At 32.1% G+C, this 19,100-nt stretch overlaps 1 protein-coding gene, 3 long non-coding RNA genes and 2 pseudogenes across 11 annotated transcripts in view; 3 read left to right on the top strand and 3 right to left on the bottom strand.

The window, feature by feature from the left end:
* LOC117125686 overlaps positions 1-2,017 on the top strand; it is a 21,559-nt pseudogene extending 19,542 nt beyond the window's left edge.
* LOC117128044 overlaps positions 1-4,168 on the bottom strand; it is a 25,628-nt gene extending 21,460 nt beyond the window's left edge. Inside the window, exon 1 of the long non-coding RNA XR_004451183.1 lies at positions 3,993-4,168. This is a non-coding gene — a long non-coding RNA (uncharacterized LOC117128044). The remainder of the gene's footprint in view (positions 1-3,992) is intronic.
* LOC103838313 lies at positions 3,880-19,100 on the top strand (annotated as a pseudogene).
* Positions 7,327-11,143, bottom strand: LOC103838314. 5 transcript variants are annotated; one of them, XR_004451143.1, is made up of 7 exons: positions 9,944-11,129; positions 9,660-9,859; positions 9,521-9,579; positions 9,372-9,420; positions 9,230-9,287; positions 9,065-9,152; positions 7,327-8,984 (listed from the first exon to the last, which is right to left on the bottom strand). XR_004451143.1 is itself a non-coding variant. In XM_033279492.1 (6 exons), exons 1-4 carry the CDS (start codon positions 10,071-10,073, stop codon positions 9,402-9,404), a joined length of 408 nt encoding a protein of 135 aa, XP_033135383.1. In that variant the 5' UTR covers positions 10,074-11,143; the 3' UTR covers positions 7,327-8,984; positions 9,065-9,152; positions 9,230-9,401. The 5 variants fall into 5 exon arrangements, 2 of the variants coding, with proteins under 2 accessions (XP_033135383.1, XP_033135382.1); XM_033279492.1 differs by having other exon boundaries at positions 9,230-9,420; positions 9,944-11,143; XR_004451142.1 differs by having other exon boundaries at positions 9,372-9,859; positions 9,944-11,134.
* LOC103838096 lies at positions 11,345-16,781 on the bottom strand. 4 transcript variants are annotated; one of them, XR_004451165.1, is made up of 5 exons: positions 14,705-16,781; positions 14,510-14,555; positions 14,238-14,397; positions 14,097-14,141; positions 11,345-13,831 (listed from the first exon to the last, which is right to left on the bottom strand). It is a non-coding gene; the product is annotated as an uncharacterized LOC103838096 (long non-coding RNA). The 4 variants fall into 4 exon arrangements; XR_627045.3 differs by having other exon boundaries at positions 11,345-13,560; positions 14,705-16,777; XR_627043.3 differs by having other exon boundaries at positions 14,247-14,397; positions 14,705-16,771.
* LOC103838094 lies at positions 14,392-14,963 on the top strand. The gene is made up of 2 exons (XR_627041.3): positions 14,392-14,577; positions 14,665-14,963. It is a non-coding gene; the product is annotated as an uncharacterized LOC103838094 (long non-coding RNA).

Here is a 19,100-nt window from a genome sequence, read left to right as displayed (position 1 = left end):
TATAAAATAACTTCACAAATACTAATTTCTAGGGGATTCTTTTTTTCATGCTGTGTTGCTTAATATTCAGCCCCCTTGACAATTTCACGAAGCTGAATTTGTGTGACTCTTATAATTTGGAGGAATAACATACACGATTATGACGATTTTGTACTTCCTTATGGGGAAATTACATGTTTAACACTTTCATAGTACCACTTTTCATTTTTACCATCATTAAAGAGACATTTTCAAAAATACCTTCTTCATTAAGTGGCAAAAGACTCTTATGCCCTTGTTATTATATATATAATAAATCATTATTTAAATAAAAAATAAAAAATACAAAATACAAAAAATACAAAAAAAAAAAAATAAAAAAAAAAAAATTGTTTTCGAATTATATTTTTTCAAATTTGAACTTTTTATAAATTTTTCTTTTGAAATTTTTTTTCGAATTATGTTTGAAACTATTTTTTAAAATTTTTTATATATTTTTTAAGTATTTATTTATATATTTATTAGAATCCTAAATTTTATATTCCAAAAACCCTACCCTACCTCTCAACTACAAACCCTATCTAGATTAGTAAACCCTAAGGCTATAATTGTCTTTTACATGAAAAGTGAAAAGTGGTACTATAAATGTAATATTTGCGGCAATTTCCCCTTCCTCATTATGTTTTTTTTTTTTTTTGAACATTTTCTTACTTCCTGATGTTTTTTTTCTCTTGTTGTGTCGTTTTATATTTAGACCCTTGGGAATCTCAAGAAGCTGAATTTGACGGCGTCTTACAATTTAGAGGAACTCCCGGATCTCGCAAATGCTACAAATCTCGAGATTTTAATTTTGAATGAATGCCAGAGTTTGGTAGAGATTCATTCCTCTGTTGGAAATCTTCAGAAACTATAGAAGTTGGAGATGGATTACTGCGGAAAGCTACAGGTTGTTCCGACTCTCTTCAACTTGGCATCTCTTGAAACATTCACGATAGCAGGATGCTACCAATTGAAGAAATTTCCAGATATTTCGGCCACCATCACAAGACTCGTTATAGGAGACACAATGTTAGAAGAATTTAGTGAATCAATTAGGCTCTGTTCTCATCTTCAGACTCTCGTTATAGGTGGCAGTGTCATTCCATATCAATTTTTTACACCGCCACAACGGGAAACGTTGATTCTAGAACAAAGTGGTGCAGATATTGAGAGAATTCCAGATTGCATCAAAGATCTTCATAGGTTGGAAAGGCTTTTTATAATTGGATGTCCAAAACTTGCAACACTGCCAGAGCTCCCTAGGTCGCTCATAACACTAGGGGTGTGGAATTGTGAATCACTGGAGACACTAGTACCTTTCCCTTACGACTCTCAGATTCAGAATCTCGGTTTCCCCGACTGTCTCAAATTGAGTCCAGAAGCAAGGACAGTAATTACCCAGCTGCGATCATGGCAGATATGCCTGCCAGGGAGATATATACCTAGAGAGTTCAATCACCGGGCTGAAGGGAATATCTTGGCCATCTGTTCAAATGCCGCCTGGTTTAAGATTTGTGTCGTGGTTTCCCCTAAACAAAAGATAGGAGATGAAGATGTTGATGGATTGTTAATGTGTCGCATACGCATAAATGGTTGCCCCACGGAGAATTTTATATTTCGCTTTTTCTTTAAAATCCAATCAGAACATCTGTTTATATTTCACTCCACACTTCGGAGGGGAGACCGACAGCTTGACCAATACAGCGAGATATTGTTCGAATTCAGCGCCTCATCCCCGGACATCAAAATTATTGAATGTGGTGTCCAGATCCAGACAGACAGAAGCGGCTATAGGAGCTGTGAATCTCTCACATAACAACAATGGAAGTCTCTCTAATGAGGACCTTGAGTATGATGCACCAAGAGTAGAGAACAATAAGGAATTTGCTAAGTCTCTTTTTCTCAGTTTTTATTTTCCTTCTGAGTTTGATTCCAAGTGTTTTTCTCTATAGCTTTCTAAAGAAACTTTAAGACTTGGGATGTGATTATTTCACATCATTATTTTCCTTCTGAGTTGTGGTCTTTTGTATAGTTTTCTTTAAGACTTAAGTATGTGATATTGTTGTATTCCAACTTTGTAACCCATTAGACAATGTTCACTAGTTGTTGTATGGACCTAAACTATGTACTCTTTTTAAATTAAGTTCACTTTTCAAAGGAGTTGTTTATCATGAATACATCTGAATGCAAGATGACAACGTGTCCACTGTGGTAATGCCTTTTTTTATGCATATATATCACTACAGGCTACAGCTCCGTCATCAAAGAGAGAGCAACCGAAAGTGGTATATAAACAGAGTACACTATTTCATTTAATTCATTCAAGAAACTCTGTAGACGTTTAGCTTATTATTCTCTCTTACTGTTTTCTTCATCTTCATCATTCTTTAATGGTGTTACTTTCAGTGTTGTTCTAGAGTGGTTTCTTCTTCTAAACTCTTGACCCACTGAAGTTGGATTTGTGTTTCATAAGCATGTGTTCATTCATTTGTGTTGTGTTGATCACTGTTATACCATAACAATGGTACCAGAGCATTCACATTCTCGGAATCGGTGGGAAAAAAAGAGCAAACAAGCACTTTACATCATCTTGACAAATTGCTTACATAATGCATGGATCATTGAGTTATGTGAATGTATCATGATTGATTTTCCTTCCCACCATATCACGCAGCCATGTCTTAATGAAGTTCCAGAAGATATGAGAGTTACAAGATAACTCAAGTTACAATTCGGCAAGAGCTATTTCTACATCAACATTCAAGAAGCTCAAAGGACTAAAAGTTCAGTCAAATGATATGTCAGCCGACTTCTTCACCATGTCTACACAAACCACACGTTCATGAAATTTATCTATCAGTTTGGGACGTGCCAATTAAAGGACCAGTTCAAGATTGGCGCCCATGAAGCTAAACTATCAAATTTTCCATGCGCCAACTTGAAGAACATACACGGGGGTACAAGTCAGGAGGAGTTCATGTATTGTACTCTTTTTCCTTATCCATGGTTTTGTGTTACTGGGTTTTCCTGAAAATGTTTTAATGAGGCAACATTAAGCATGTTACAAGCCCTGAACCGGATGTGTCGATCAAGGGGGAGTGTTATAAACCAAGTTGTGATCGACCCATATCAGGCCCAAACCGTCCGACCCATTAGCTATCCATCCCGCCCATTTACTAATGACTTAGGCGAATGAGAGTTTACATTTATCTATACTTGATGTTTATCCTTTTCCATATGTATTTAGGATAAGTATTATTTCCTATTCCTATTAGGAATATGATTTCCTTCTCTATTATAACGGTCTAAATAAGACGGTCTAATACTTGTTTAAATATAGACATCTGGTCATGAGTAATAATAAGCTTTCACAGCATCTCTTTTATAACATTAATCTACTTTTAATATTATTTATGAAAAAAGGTCGGCCCCGGGGCCCACGCCGCTTTGACTCTTTGTCCTAAGCCGGACACAATGCAAAGGCTAAAAGAAACTTCATCCCTCCTAAAAGTGTACACAGGCTGAGTGTACACTCGACAGTAATCACATTCTCATATTCCGTAAATATTATATCTCGACCTACTCGTCTGCTCCCACCTAATATTCCGTAATATTAAATTCGGTTTTAGTGTTTCTAAACCTTATTCCCACCTACTATAATCTGTTCTTCGTATGTACAGTTTTACAAAAGCCAAATACTTAATGTGTAGATCTGACTTTTTTTTGCTTGTGTTATTGTTTGAGATACTAAATCCCTCTGAAACTTGGTATACTTCCCAAAGATAGAGAAGAAGCAAAGAAACTTTGACGCTTCTACCTCTCTATCTAACTCAGCAGCTGTCTGTGAATTTGAACGACTCACGATCATCCTCTCTCATGGCTTCTTCCTCTTCTTCTTCTTCTTCTTCTTCTCGGCGACGCACATGGAGATACCGCGTCTTCACGAGCTTCCATGGCCCGGACGTCCGTAAAACCTTTCTCAGTCATTTACGTAAACAGTTCAACAACAATGGGATTTCGATGTTCGACGATCAAGGGATCGAGAGAGGCCAAACTATTGCCCCTGAACTCATACGAGCCATTAGGGAATCGAGGATCTCGATCGTGGTGCTCTCTAAGAACTATGCATCTTCAAGCTGGTGTTTAGATGAACTGGTGGAGATTTTCAAGTGCAAGGAAGATAAGAACCAAATAGTGATGACGGTCTTTTACAGTGGAGTAGATCCATCTGATGTGCGGAAACAAACCGGAGATTTTGGGAAAGCTTTCAAGAAAACTTGTGCGCGGATAAGAGGAGAGGCGTAAATGGAGTCAAGCTTTGACTGATGTTGGCAACATAGCCGGTGAACACTTCCTGAAATGGTATGTTTACTTTCCCTCAACTAATTTTCTTTCTGAATCTATAAGATCTGATTGAGTTCTGACTTTATTACTATATAAGACTCGTATGTCCGTTATATACACCAATGAATAAAACGGCTAACCGTTCGTCGGAGATGTTCCGTCGTTATTTTGCTAAATCCGGCCAAAAACTCGGTTGCAAAAATAAACATATATATTATGGCGTCTTCAGGCTCGAAATCGATAATTTCATCATAGATTTACCATATTTCATTACCAACAGTTGAGAACTAAAGAAAACGTCAAAAAACTGACAGATTTTCGTTAGCAAAACAAAACAGAACGGCTGTGAATTAGGTTAAGATCTTGATTCTTGAGGAAGGGATTGAAACATAATTTACATTTTTGCCCTTTATTAATGAAAATAATGAAAAAACGACACTTAGAAGTTAGAACATCATTATCCAGGGTTTTTTTTTTATTTTTTAATTTTTAATTACACCTACTGTCACGACCGGACTACGTCCATGTTTCTATACGTTCTCTTAAAATTTATATATAGTATAAATGCGAATATTAAAATTATTTTGTTTTAATATTAAATAAGAATATGAAAGAAAATTTATTGATTTTTAATATATGAGCAAAAACCTTAAATACATACTGTTTCCGTTTCATATTAGTCGTTTTAGTTTTTAAATTTTGTTTTATCGTTTTATTCTTATTCTTAGCTTATTAATTAATAAATTTAAACAAAATTATATATTAAATAAGGGTAAAAGAGAATATTTAATTATTTTTTAATTCGTGTGCAAAAACTTTAAACAACACTTATAATGAAATAGATAGAGTATTAGACTAATAAATATTATTAGAAATAAACGCATGAATGTCTTGCAGAGAGAGATGTTGCTAATCGTACAATCAAGACCACAAAACCAAACGTAGACCCTCGCCACTAACCACTAATATTGTTTTTCCTTGGTCAATAGAATATGCAAATCGTTTTCACATCTGACTCTTCTCATAAGCACGGTGACTTTTCTCACTTATTAGGGACAAGGAATCGGAGATGATTGAGAAGATTGCTAGAGATGTTTCAAACAAACTAAATACTACTATCTCTAACGATTTTGAAGACATGGTGGGTATTGAAGGACATCTGGAGAAGATGCAGTCTTTGTTACATTTAGATGATGAGGATGGAGTGATGCTTGTTGGAATCTGTGGCCCTGTAGGCATTGGTAAGACTACCATTGCCAGAGCTTTACATAGCCGACTCTCTAGCACTTTCCAGCATTCTTGTTTTATGGAGAATCTTAGAGGAAGCTGTAACAATGGTCTTGACGTGTATGGATTGAAGCTGCGTTTACAAAAGCAACTTCTTTCAAAGACTCTAAACGAAAATAATATGATGATATGCGATTTAGGCGCGATACGGGATAGGCTATGTGACCAAAAAGTTCTTATCATTCTTGATGACGTGGACGATCTACAGCAGCTTGAGGCTTTGGCTAATGACACTAACTGGTTTGGTCATGGAAGCAGGATTATCGTAACCACAGAAGATCAAGAGCTTTTGGAGCAACATGGTATCAACAATACATACTATGTGAACTATCCACCTACAGAAATTGCTCGTAAGATCCTTTGCAGATATGCTTTTAAACAAAGCTGGGCACCATATGGTTTCGAAAATCTTGCCGAAAGAGCAACGGAGCTTTGTAGTAACCTTCCATTGGGTCTCTGTATCATTGGTTCAAATTTACGCGGAAAGAAAGAAGAGGACTGGGAAAGTATATTGCATAGGCTAGAAAATAGCAGTATACCAAAGATCGATGCAGTACTAAGAGTTGGATTTGACAGTTTACATGAGAACGATCAAACTCTGTTTCTCCTCATTGCATTTTTCTTCAACTACAAAGACGATGGTTATGTGAAAACAATGCTCGCTGACAGCGGCTTGGATGTCAGACTTGGGTTGAAAACCCTTGTTTATAAATCTCTTATACACAAATCCTCGGAAGGAACTATAGCGATGCACAAGTTACTACAACAAGTGTGTAGACAAGCGATTCAAAGACAGGAACCTTGGAAACGCCAAATCCTAGTTGATACTGATGATATTCTCCATGTTCTCAAAAAGGATTATGTAAGTTTTCTTCTTCCTATTTATGATGTATCCATTAAACCGGTCATTTGGCAAAGTCCTAGAGGTCTCTTACTTCGTGTTCTAACATGATTTATTATATTTTGGATTTTATTTAGGGTAATAGAAGTTTGATGGGGATATCTTTTGATATATCTACAATCAAAGACAGCATGGATATAAGCCCAAGAACTTTGAAAAGAAAGCGCAATCTTCAATTTCTCAGGATCTACAACACAAGAAGGGACACCAATGTTAGAGTTCACGTACCCGAGAACATAGATTTTCCACCTCGTCTGAAGTTACTACATTGGGAGGAATATCCAGGAAAGTGTCTTCCTCATACACTTAGGCCGGAACATATTGTCGAACTCAATTTAGAAAATAGCAAGCTCAGGCATTTGTGGGATGGAACCCAGGTTTGTTTTTATATTTACTAGAGATTTTCCCGGGCGAGCCCGGGGTATTCGTATAGTTTTTAGTTAACTTAAAAAATTGACACTTATATATGACCATATTTCGTGAATATATAATACAATCTATTTTAAACTATTAAATTGGTAAAAATTTTAAAATTTGTTTGTATTTATTCATCGATTTGTGTCTAACAAATTTAAAATAATTTGAATTCACAATTTTTGTTTTTTATTACTGGAAATCATATATAGGAAGAGTAAAAACTAACAAACATACAACTATGATATTTAAATCTACCCGAACTTGATATTTAAATCATACAAACCAACAATGACTCTAAACTAAGAATTTTAGCCTCTTCTCAAAAATCTTAGTCTTTTGTTTAAAAAATATTTAAAATAATATGTTCATATTGTTTAGTAAAGACTTAACCAATGTAATAAATATATTTCCTTATTAAAATTATTTATATCTCTGCTCAATAATTAGAATAAGGAAATATATTTATATTATTGAAAAAAATTCTTTGAAGAAAATAAATAATTTCAAATAAAATAAAAAATATTGTAGATTTGAATAAAAACTAAATATACTTTTCTAGTTTTGAATAATTCCCTGGCTTAAAATATTTATCAAAAGTATGTAGATATAATTTATTTCACTTTCTACACCAATGATCCTGAAATCATTGTAAAGAAAGTGAATTTTAACTTATGCATAAATTAATTAACCATTTATAAAATAATTGGTCCTGAAATCATTTTAAAGAAAGTGAATATTAACTTATGCATTAATTAACCATTTATAGAATAATATTTTATAACCTTTTGTCTGAATATATGTTACTTTATGAAAAATTATCATAATAGATATTATGTTCATTTGTGTTTAAAAAAAATATATTATGTTCATTTGACCACAAAAGAGATATTATGTTCTTACATTTGAAAGGAGTTGTACATTGATAATGGATAGCCACATCTCATCAACTCACAATGATCTTAATCAAAAAGTGAACTTGTTTTCGTACACTGAATCTTTAATAAAGGAAAACCAAGTGGATATTATTAATCAAAATAAATAAGATACGTAAGGGATCTAATATATTTCAATATCATCAAAACGGATGCCTTAGAAGTTAAACCGATAAAAATATGTAGCATATTTTACTGATTCAATTTGGGAAACTTAGTTTCCACAAAACATGCATAAGTGATCATATATTCGAATATCAACAAATAGGACACTCCTTGAATTGAGACAAAGAATGTGAAGCATACTTTCAAACTCTACTCGATGAATCCTTAGTTCCTTACCCATGATTGGAATCAATGGTGTAATAATTGTCAATTATTTTTTGAATTACTGTATAATTCATTTAGTAATTTATGATTATGGTATTTTGAACGTCTTCGGGTCGCAGAGACTGATGAATTAATAGCTATTCATATACCTGTCATTATTATTGCTTTTAATTTTTTACAGTTTTAGTTCTATGAAAATTAAAACTATGAAAATTAAAAGTAAGTCAACATAGTTTAATGATCATTTTATAAAATATAAAATTGAAATCAATTTTTTTTGTGAGGTTGTTTGTATATGTACATGGTGTACATAAACATTATTTTTTTTTATAAATTTAATAGTTACCTTCAATTGCATTCATCTACCATCATCTTAAACTTTGATTCATTAGGTGCAACTGCAACGCCTTTTTCTAGCTCTTTTAGCAGTACTATATTCTTGTAACTTTATACAAACAGTGCTGCAAATACAGTATAGTGTGACACGATAATAACATGAAGAAGTTCACACTCAATATCTGTAAAGGTTAGTTTTCTAGCTTTCCTAACCCCTGTAGTTTTTGGAAGAAGCATAAGAGAATGAATCATATGAACAACAGAAGTAGAGACATGGAAAAAGCTAGAACGTACAGAGAGTATGTGAGACAAAGCTACACAAGGCTGAGAAACTGATTTACTAAGATGGATTGCAACAACACCGTTGTTCTTCTTCTCTTGATCAACAACATCACACAACTTCTTGAACATTTGCATACCTAAGAATGTGAAAACCATTAGAGAAATTAACTTATACAGAAGGTAATGGCTAGGGATTGAGATAAAGAAAGAAGCTTACCTTCTTCAAGTGTATTGGTTCCAGGGAAGACTTTCTCTGGACTCTCAGCTTTTAACAGCTCGTAGAAAGATGAATATTTGTGCATTTCCTATATATTTAGAAGAGGAGGATCTATCACAAGATATCTATTGCAAAAACATGAAAGCAAAAGAAATATAATCTTACCATAACTTCAAACAGGAGACATTTATTTATCATAACCAGAGAGCCTCTCTGTTGAACTCTGAAGAATGCAAACAACACTTGTGAACACACAACATTCACAAAGGTTTGGAATCATGCTCAGTAACTTTTCACTTCTCATTACCTATCATACTCCGCTTCAAAACACCTCGCCTCAACTGTTTTGACACCATCTAATGTATCCAATTCAAATTAAGCAACACAAACTCTAATCAAGAACTTGATGTTGTTGACATTGACAAACACACATAACATTTTCAGACAAGATTGTACCTTTCGAGGGAGAATAAGGGCTCTTGAACTTGAAGCTCACAAGCTATATACTTCAAGGCCTGTTAAGATTATTGCAAAGGGAACAGTCAAAATCAAACAAAAACTCTAATAAGCATTGATGACTCTTGATCAAACTCACGTTGACTAACTCAGAACCCTTTTGGGTTATCATGTTGCTCCACTCCTCCTCTTTCTCCTTCAACCAGGTAACCTCTTTCCCCAACGAAACCTTCTCAAAACCCCCACAGAAACAACCAGAAGCAATCGATTTCAATAGGCTTAAAGCTAGACGCTTGTACAGAGGATACTCAGGAACACCTGCAAATGCTTCTACAGTCTCTGCGTCCACAAAAACACAGACCGATTCAATGAAACTCGAACAGAAAACAAATGGGTTTTGGAAAAGAGGTTCGATACCATCACCGGCGTGAAGAAGCGAGTCGCCGGAGAGAAGACCGGAGCAGAAATCTCCGGTAAGCTCTAAATCGAAACCTGAACGGTGAGTAAGTGTGAACTTCACCATTTCCTTTATACAATCTCTCAGTCTCTCCATCTTCGCTCAATCGTCACAAAGTTCAATACTTTTGTCGAAGTTATGATTCTTTGAACAAAAAGATTTCCTTTTTTTTATTATATGAGCATGAAAAAGTCTTTGACTTTTTGATATTTAACATAAGAGAAAATTACGTTCGTGCTGTTCAGCCTCTGATGTCGTTGGCGTTAAGGTCGCCGACGATGCATGTTGCGACGAAGGTGGCTCGTGGGGGCCAGAGCGATTCTGATTCGTCTTCGGCCGTAGATTTTGATGGATGGATAGAGAGTGAAGGGGAGAAGAAAAAGGGAGATATATGTCGTTTGGGTTATGATAACACATGAAATTTATGAAACGGCAAAAGAGAATCAGAAGTGTTGGAACGGAGGTTTGCTCCGCGAGTTGGAGGAAGATGAAGCGTATAATTTCAAGTGAATGAAAAATGACGTGTCAAAACATAAACTTTTGATTGGATGAATTTTTAATCCGACGTGGACATGCTGTATGGAGCTCATATAACCCTTTTAATATAGTACTAGATCCTTTCTCCGCGCTACGCGCGGATAATATATTTAAATTTGTTACATTTATCATTTTTATTTGTATGTAAAATTTTGTATATTAAATTATATATAACTAATTTTTAAATTTGATTTTTTTTATATATTTTTTGTTTGAAATAAGTATTTCAATTATATGTAACACAATTAACTAATAAAATATGAAGAATCAAGTCAGAAATTTTAGAGTTATGTAAAAAAAATATAATTATGTATAGAACATAAATTATCTTTGTTTAAAAGATCGGGAATCTCAGCTCGAATAAATTCACGAAAAGAAAAAGTACTCCAATGACCTACTTAAAATACAAAACCCCCTTTAAAAAAACATACTTAACAATATTTTTTTTACGTGTAATAGTTGAAAACTAACAATTGAATATCGATCTAGAATATTATTTTAATATATCTAATGGTAAAATATTAATTGTAATAAACAAATTTTTAATTTTGTAATATTACATGAATTAAAAGTCTTTAAAATGTATAATCTATTTTATTAACATAATATATATTTATTCATTTATTATTTTGGCGTTACAAAATATTGCTTTAGTTTTATTTGTATATTAATTTTTTAATAATTTAGTTTCTTTTTAAGTAATTGTAAAATTATCAAGAATATAATATGTTTAAAATTATTTATTTAAATATATCCAAATATGATGTCTCATTTTTATGTGTGTTTGCGTTGAGCATATTTAATTTGTAGTTTGTATATTTAATAACACCTTTTTTTTGGGATCAAACTACTAATATCATCAGATAGAAGAACTTAAACTCCAAGAATGAAGTAAGAATTTGTGCCAGAGAAAACTGATTTAGCCACTAATATAGTGAGATATTATAATATTAAAAGATATGGAAACTCTTCTTTGTTGTACTACGCTGGACATAACTAAGTTGTTGTCAATTGATTCTATATTTGTGATAACATGAAATACATTTTTATGTCTTTCTTACATCATCTTAATTGGTTTACTGTTCGACGATTTCTAATATACTGAGACCAACATAATATTTGATGTTGATTATCTCCTTCCATTTAGGAATGCACAGAATAAGAGAAATTCAAGTTGAGACCACTTTACAATTTTGTCCTCGTATCTATAGATTACTATATATATGTTTCAAAATGTAATCAGTTTTAATTAAAATCTATAATATTTAAAAATTATTACTTTAGAAAAATGTCGTTTAATATATAAATTTAATCAATTACACAGTAATTTACATAATTTAGTTGGCCACACAATATCCAACAAATATAAAGTTACATTGAAATATAAAAATAAATTATATAGTGAAACAAAAAATACTTTTAAACCATTATATTATAAAACAAAGGGAATATTCAAATTATATTGAAACATTAGAATAGTAAGAATTAGAAAAGCTGAAATCTCAACGTCAATCATTTACGTCGGCCATGCCTTAGACCATCTCTAATGTATTCCTCTATTTATTCTCTAAAATAGAGGAATTTCGTAATATAGATAGATTTGTCTCCGATGTATTTTTTATTTTCTCTCCTAAAAAGGAATATTCTTGATATATTCTTTTCTAAGTTTACTAATAATATTTTTTATTTTTGAAAGTTGAAAACCAGCCTAGTTTATTTCAGTATTTTATAAAATTATGATATTACTTACACTAAATATTTTTTTACAAACTATTATGTAAATAAAAATATATAATTATATTTATATAAATAATATATTTATCTAGGGTTCACTTCTCTTCTTTGCTATTTTATTAAATATCTCTAACACATTATAGAGATATTAACTACTCCCTCCGTTTCATTTTAATTGCCGTTCTAGGTTTATGCATACGGATTAAAAAAACATATGATTTTGTATATTTCCAAAACAAAAACATAATTACCTATACACCTAACCATTTTTCAACCAATAAAAACATAAAGTAGAGAATCTTATTAATAAATTTTGCATTAAAACTCTAAAACGATACTTTTTTTGAAACAAAAATTTTCCTCTACAACGACAATTAAATCGAAACGGACGGAGTATTATAGTATCTAGTGCTATGAAGATGCTTGCATGCACGTGTAATATACAAATTTAAATAATATATTTAATAACTTATATTTATAACCAAACTCATATCCACAATCATGATCAATGCTCACATTATGTGATAAGCGGGGTTCTCTTTGTAATTGATGTTTAGAGGTTGTAGTATATCAAAGTGTGACAATTCTTTTTGGTTATTCATGGTCTTCTTGATTTTCCAGATTGACATATGCAATGATGGAAATGTAATACTTGCCATCAGAATAGGAACTCGTTACTTCTTGTATTAGTGCAGTATTTTTTATAACCAACCTTTGCTAGCTTCTTAAGTTTTTCGTTAGATTTCATTTTACTATATTCGTTTTCTTTATCACAAGTTGTAAGTGTATTTGTTTAGTTGTCAGATTGATCATATGCAAACTTCCCCTTAAAATAATACAAGACATTCTCTTTGTTTTTTCATATTTTCGTAAAGACTTACAATCAATAGGCCGTTATTGTTTTGTCACATTTTCTTAAAGACTTGCAATCAACAGGCCTTTATATGAAGGAATATTCTATATAGCTTAAAGTGCAGCAAAGAAACGACGGCTTTCAACAAACCAAATTTAGGTAGGTAATTAGGACTTAGATAACGTTATTTGGAGTGAAAATTTGTAAAAAAACTACCGTTTGTGCTTAGAATTTTGGAGTCCTGCTGCTTGAAATAGAAACTTAGGTGATCTCAGTGATTTGTGATGATTCTTAGCATATACAGACCATTCTTTTCTCAAATCAGAGCCACACTTTGTCATGTGTTCTTCAAGTGAGTTAGTATCACCGATGAGGCGATATGACAATTCTTCTCTGAAACTCCATAACGTCAAGCCCACGATACCCGCACAACCGGTTCAACGCACCTTACGTTCAGCACTATTAAATCATCACATATAAATGCATTAAGTAACTTTTGATCAAGTAACGTTCAGCACATATAAATTATCACAAATAACGTTCAACACTATTAAATCATCACATAAATAGCACCAAAGGATATGATCAAGTAACTTTTTCCCTGAAAAGTGTTTTTTCTTATACTAATTGGTGTATTTATGAGATGGTGTTGTTGCTGATCGTCTCCAAAAAAGCTTCCACACGCTTAATTTATGTATTCACAGACTCTAGTAACATGTCTAACTAAAACCTGAAACCATATTAGTAAATTGATAGATCAGATGGAATTAAAATTTGTTTGGGAAATAGATTTTTAGGCAAAAAACAAACATATGTATTAACATAAATTTCAAAAACTTAGTTAAATTACAAGGAAAGACTCAATCGGATAAAAACATTCATGATCTCACAAATGTTATTGGAATATTCCTAATCGAGATATAGTAAGAATTTCGAGGAATCTAATATGTATGAGTTATACATCCAGTAACAGATACCCAGTCATCAGTATATACCTTTTCAAATAGTGTGTTTCTGTGGTTTGAAATCTGAATAGGATACTGCACATGAGAAATGAAATTATATGTTATACAGTACAAACTGAAGTATCGTAGATAATGTTTCAGAGAATGACGTCATCTGGCATATATACCTACCAACGTTACCTTCATAATTGGCAGAAGCTTGGGCTGTGGAAATTTTCTTCAGATTTTCGACGCTCGTGTAGCTCTAACGTGTCATCTCCACTAACCACTATCCATTTTATCTGAGTTACAACTAATTTTTTTTTTAACAACAAATGAGTCTTCTTGTCGTCTTAACAATCACAAATTAACAAAAAAAAAAAAATTAAAAATCAGTCTTTGATCCATAAAGCACACAACTTTCTTATGTACAGAACCAAAAATAGTAGAAAGCAGAGCAATACCAACATCATCGAGCGTAGACGGTAACACCAGCCTCTCCTAAAATCTCTGTTCAAGAACAATATAAAAAGTGGGTATTTTTGAAACATGAGTTCCAAACTTGGCAGATAGGACACAAATAACTGAAAGCCCGATACTAAGATTTATATGTATGTAGTAGGGGTGGAGGTGATGGAAAAAAAGAAGCCAAGGAGGACCTGTATCAGGGATTTGCTGATGATTTGCATGTACACCTGCTTATGAATCGAGAGGAAGTGATGCTTCCAATGACTCTGCTCGGGATTTTCTTGGATCGAGTCAAATATATGAAGTTTCGCAAATCGAAGCGGCATTCGACGAAGACTTCGTCCTCTCAAGATGAAAAAGAACACAAAATTAATCAATTAATCGGCCTTTTCAATTTTCTCCGGTGAAACTGTCGCTTAAGAGAGAGAGAGAGAGAGAGAGAGAGAGAGAGAGACTTACCAGTGACATTGAAGACATCCAAAATGATAAGAATTAAAAATAAGAAATTGGAGATTTTTTTCCCGTGTGTGACATGGACAAAGCAACCTTTCTGATTGGATGATTTAATTGTCCTACGTGGACACACTCTCTGATGCTCATATAACCTTTTTAATATAGGTTAGATATAGATGTAATGTACTTTGAGTAAATTGTTCAGCGGCTTTATTGGTTTAATAAAACTCTAAATGACAATAGAAATTTAGGTGAAATATTTCAATCAATGAAATCATCATTGATTGTGAAATTAACCATGAGGAATTTAAAATATCATTATAACTATCTTTATATAGTTACATATAAATATTTCAAGAAAACAAATTTTAAAAAAAATATCAAGGAGAAATTTTAATTTTACCACAAGTTAGATACCTTTTCAACTTAACCCTTACACCATTTCATAAATACTTTAAATTTTAAATTTGTGACAAAAATTATAGTAACTCTACTAAATCATTTATAAATGTTAAAATAATTTTAAAAATATTTATAGAAATTTATAAATTCAATCCCGCCCCCTAAATACTAAACCCTAAACAATAATCACTAAACCCTAAATTCAAATGTTATATTATTTTTGATTAATTGTATTTTTGAAATTTGGTAGCCAACTTAGTGTATTATAAACAATTTTTCAAAATCATTAAAAATTAATAGTAAAAAAGTTGCCAAGTCAATCATTTGTATCACTAAATCGACAATTTTAACAAAATTTATTAAAAAAGAATACAATTTTGACGTTATAACATGAAACTGTACATACAAAATATCAAAAAAGCTAACTGATAAATGATCAATTTTTTTAAAAAACATCTCCTTTCATCTATCTATATAAATATAATAATGTATAAAAATTCAAATTACTATTTCATATAAAATTTTGTTTCATAACAAAAAAAACTGCGTTTTGAAGTACGGATCAAAATCTAAGAAAAATTTAAAATATTATAGTTTATTTCTGGATCTTAGTTAAGCCTGCAACCTTTATATTTGTTTATTAAAAATATTTGAAAGGTTTTCCAGTTTTTGTGGAAAACGTAATTGCAATTTTGACAGTAAAATGCAGTTTTGTAGTTTTGACATATTTGTTCTATATATTTTTTACTAAAATTCGGTCCAAATATTTTACTTGCATAAAGCTATAGTTGTATTTTGCTATTCCTGAAAGATTCATCTTCAAATGTACCAATTTGACTGAGCCATTTGGATGATCTCATTTTTGGCTAAATTTTAAAATTCATTTGGACAATCATTTGGATTATGTGTTACGTGTGTATCTTACATAACACAAAACTAACATCAATTCCCATGCCCATTTAGATGGACTATCTGGATGGAAAAAATAACATTCACTTAGTCATGTTATTTATTTTATTAATTTCTTTGAAAAAAATTTACTTTAGTAATTTCAAGAAAAGAAAGTCGGATCGTGTGTTATTGGTTGAATGTAAAACAGCACCATAAGAAAAGAATGTTCATGGAAATGATGAGAGAAATACACACCTTTAGTTTATTAATTTAATTAGTGCATATAAATTTACATACAAATCTAAACAAAATCATATGTTAATGGATTACTGATTTCAGTTTTAAATTAAAACACATGTCTTATACATAAAAATTGGGGTTAAAGTAAAGTAGTTTGGGGTTATTATTTTGTTGATTTTTATTGGATAAGAATAAAGATGCTAGAATCGTAAAAATGTATTCTCCCGCCAAAGAAACAAAACTACATTTCCCGTCAAAACTGCAAAATATATTTTTTTTTCTCCAAAACCACAAAACATATTTTCCTGCTAAAATCTTAAAAACATATTTATTTCCGTCAAAACCGCAAAAATCCATTTACCACAAAAAAAACTTAAAACTACATATTTCTTCAAAATGGCAAACATATATTTTTCGTATTTCATGACATTTTTTTATGTGTCGTTTCATATTCAGCCTCTTGGAAATCTTAAGAAGCTGAATTTGTCATGGTCATGATATAATACCACATTTTCTACCAAAACTACAAAACTATATTTTACTGCCCAAACTGCAAATACATTTTCCACAAAACTGAAAAATCATATAGGGCAATTGTCAATAATAACACATTTTGAAGTTTATGTCTCAAAAATAGCACTGAAAGGAGAAAGTCACAAAAATGGCATTCATTAAAGGATAAAATATCCATAATACCCTTGGTTTAAAATTAAACAAACAAACAAAAATAAAATAAAAAAAAATAAAATAAAAATGAAAAAAAAATGAAAAAAAAAAAGAAAATTTTTTATAGTTTCTGATTATATGTTTTCAGATTCAAAATTTTTATAATATTTTTTTTAATTTTTTTTCGAAATTTTTTTTTATTTTTCGAATTTTCTTTTTATAATTTAAAAATACTTTTTGAAACTGTTTTTAAAATTTTTATTTTTTATTTTAGTATTTATTTTTTATAAAATTTTAAACCTTAATTCCAAAACTCTACCCCTAACTCTAAACCCTAAGGTTTGGATTAATTAACCCAAGGGGTATAAATGTATATTTACCTCTTTAATGAAACCTATTTTTGTGACTTTGAGCCTTTGAGTGCTACTTTGGGAACAAAAACTTGGTTTGATACTATCTTAGTCTTTTTCTCAATCATATATTACGCTAGAATTGTAAAAACATATTCTCTCATTAAAATCACAAAACTACATTTCCCGTCAAAACAACAAACTTGCATTTTCCGTCAAAAGTGCAAAATGTATTTTTTTCTCTCTAAAACTACAAAATATATATTTTCAGCTAAAATAGTAAAAACATATTTTTCCCACCAAAACAGCCGCAAAAATCGTAAGACTACATGTTTCTTCAAAACAGTAAAAAGACATTTTCGTATTTCCTCATCATGTGTTGATATAATTTTGTTTTGTGTTGTTTCATATTCAGCCCCTTGTAAATCTCAAGAAGCTGAATTTGATAGCGTCTTCTAAATTGGAGGAAATCCCGGATCTAGCAAATGCTACAAATCTCGAGATTTTGAATGTGACTGAATGCCAGAGTTTGGTAGAGATTCATTCCTCTGTTGGAAATCTTCACAAACTAGAGAAGTTGGAGATGGATTTTTGTAGAAACCTACAAGTTGTTCCGACTCTTTGCAACTTGGCATCGCTTCAAACAGTCTCGATAATGGGATGCAACCAATTGAAGAAACTTCCCCCAGATATTTCCGAGACCATCACAAGTCTCTCAATCGTAGACACGATGTTAGAAGAATTTAGTGAATCAGTTAGGCCTTGGTCTCGTCTTCGGACTCTCAGTATATCTGGCAGTGTCATTCCATATCAATTTTTGACACAGCCATATCGGGTAACGTTGATGCTAGAGAAAAGTGGCGCAGATATTGAGAGAATTCCAGATTGCATCAAAGATCTTCTTCATAGCTTGGAAGTGCTTTTCATAATTGGATGTCCAAAACTTGCATCACTGCCAGAGCTTCCTACGTCACTCAAAGTACTAGTAGTATGGAACTGTGAATCACTGGAGACACTAGTGCCTTTCCCTTACGACTCTCAGATTAAATTTTACAATTTCACCAACTGCTTCAGATTGGGTCCAGAAGCAAGGAGATAGGTTATCCAGAAATCATGGATTGGATGCTTACCTGGAAGAGATATACCTGCAGAGTTCAATCACCGGGCTGTAGGAAACTCCTTGACCCTCTGAGAAGAGCCTTGTTGCAGCAATAGTAACGATGAGGGAGGATTTGCGTGATAGCCCTGACTCTGAGTTAAATGTAGTTTTAGAAAAGATGATTGATGATTTTTATAGGATCCGTGAGCATGAGTACAAAAGAACTGTTAGAAGACGACTATGAAAGTCTCTCTGATGAGAGTAGAGATCATTGACGATTTGCATGAGTAGAGAGACCGATGATGATTTGATTTGCTCCCACTTTCGTTACCTTTGGATTTTGGTTCCAAGTTTTTTTTTTTTTTCTTTCTTGAGAATGTGATTATTTCGCATCATTGTTTTCCTTGAGTCTGATCACAAGTGCTCCTTTTTTTGTAGCTTTAAGACTCGAGTATGTGATCTTGCTGTAACCGAATTTCCTTCACT

Source organism: Brassica rapa, chromosome A09 (genome assembly GCF_000309985.2).
Source record: "Brassica rapa cultivar Chiifu-401-42 chromosome A09, CAAS_Brap_v3.01, whole genome shotgun sequence".
Lineage (NCBI taxonomy): Eukaryota > Viridiplantae > Streptophyta > Magnoliopsida > Brassicales > Brassicaceae > Brassica > Brassica rapa.
The sequence above is the reverse complement of the archived record's forward strand: the minus strand, read 5'-3'. Positions and strand labels throughout refer to the sequence as shown.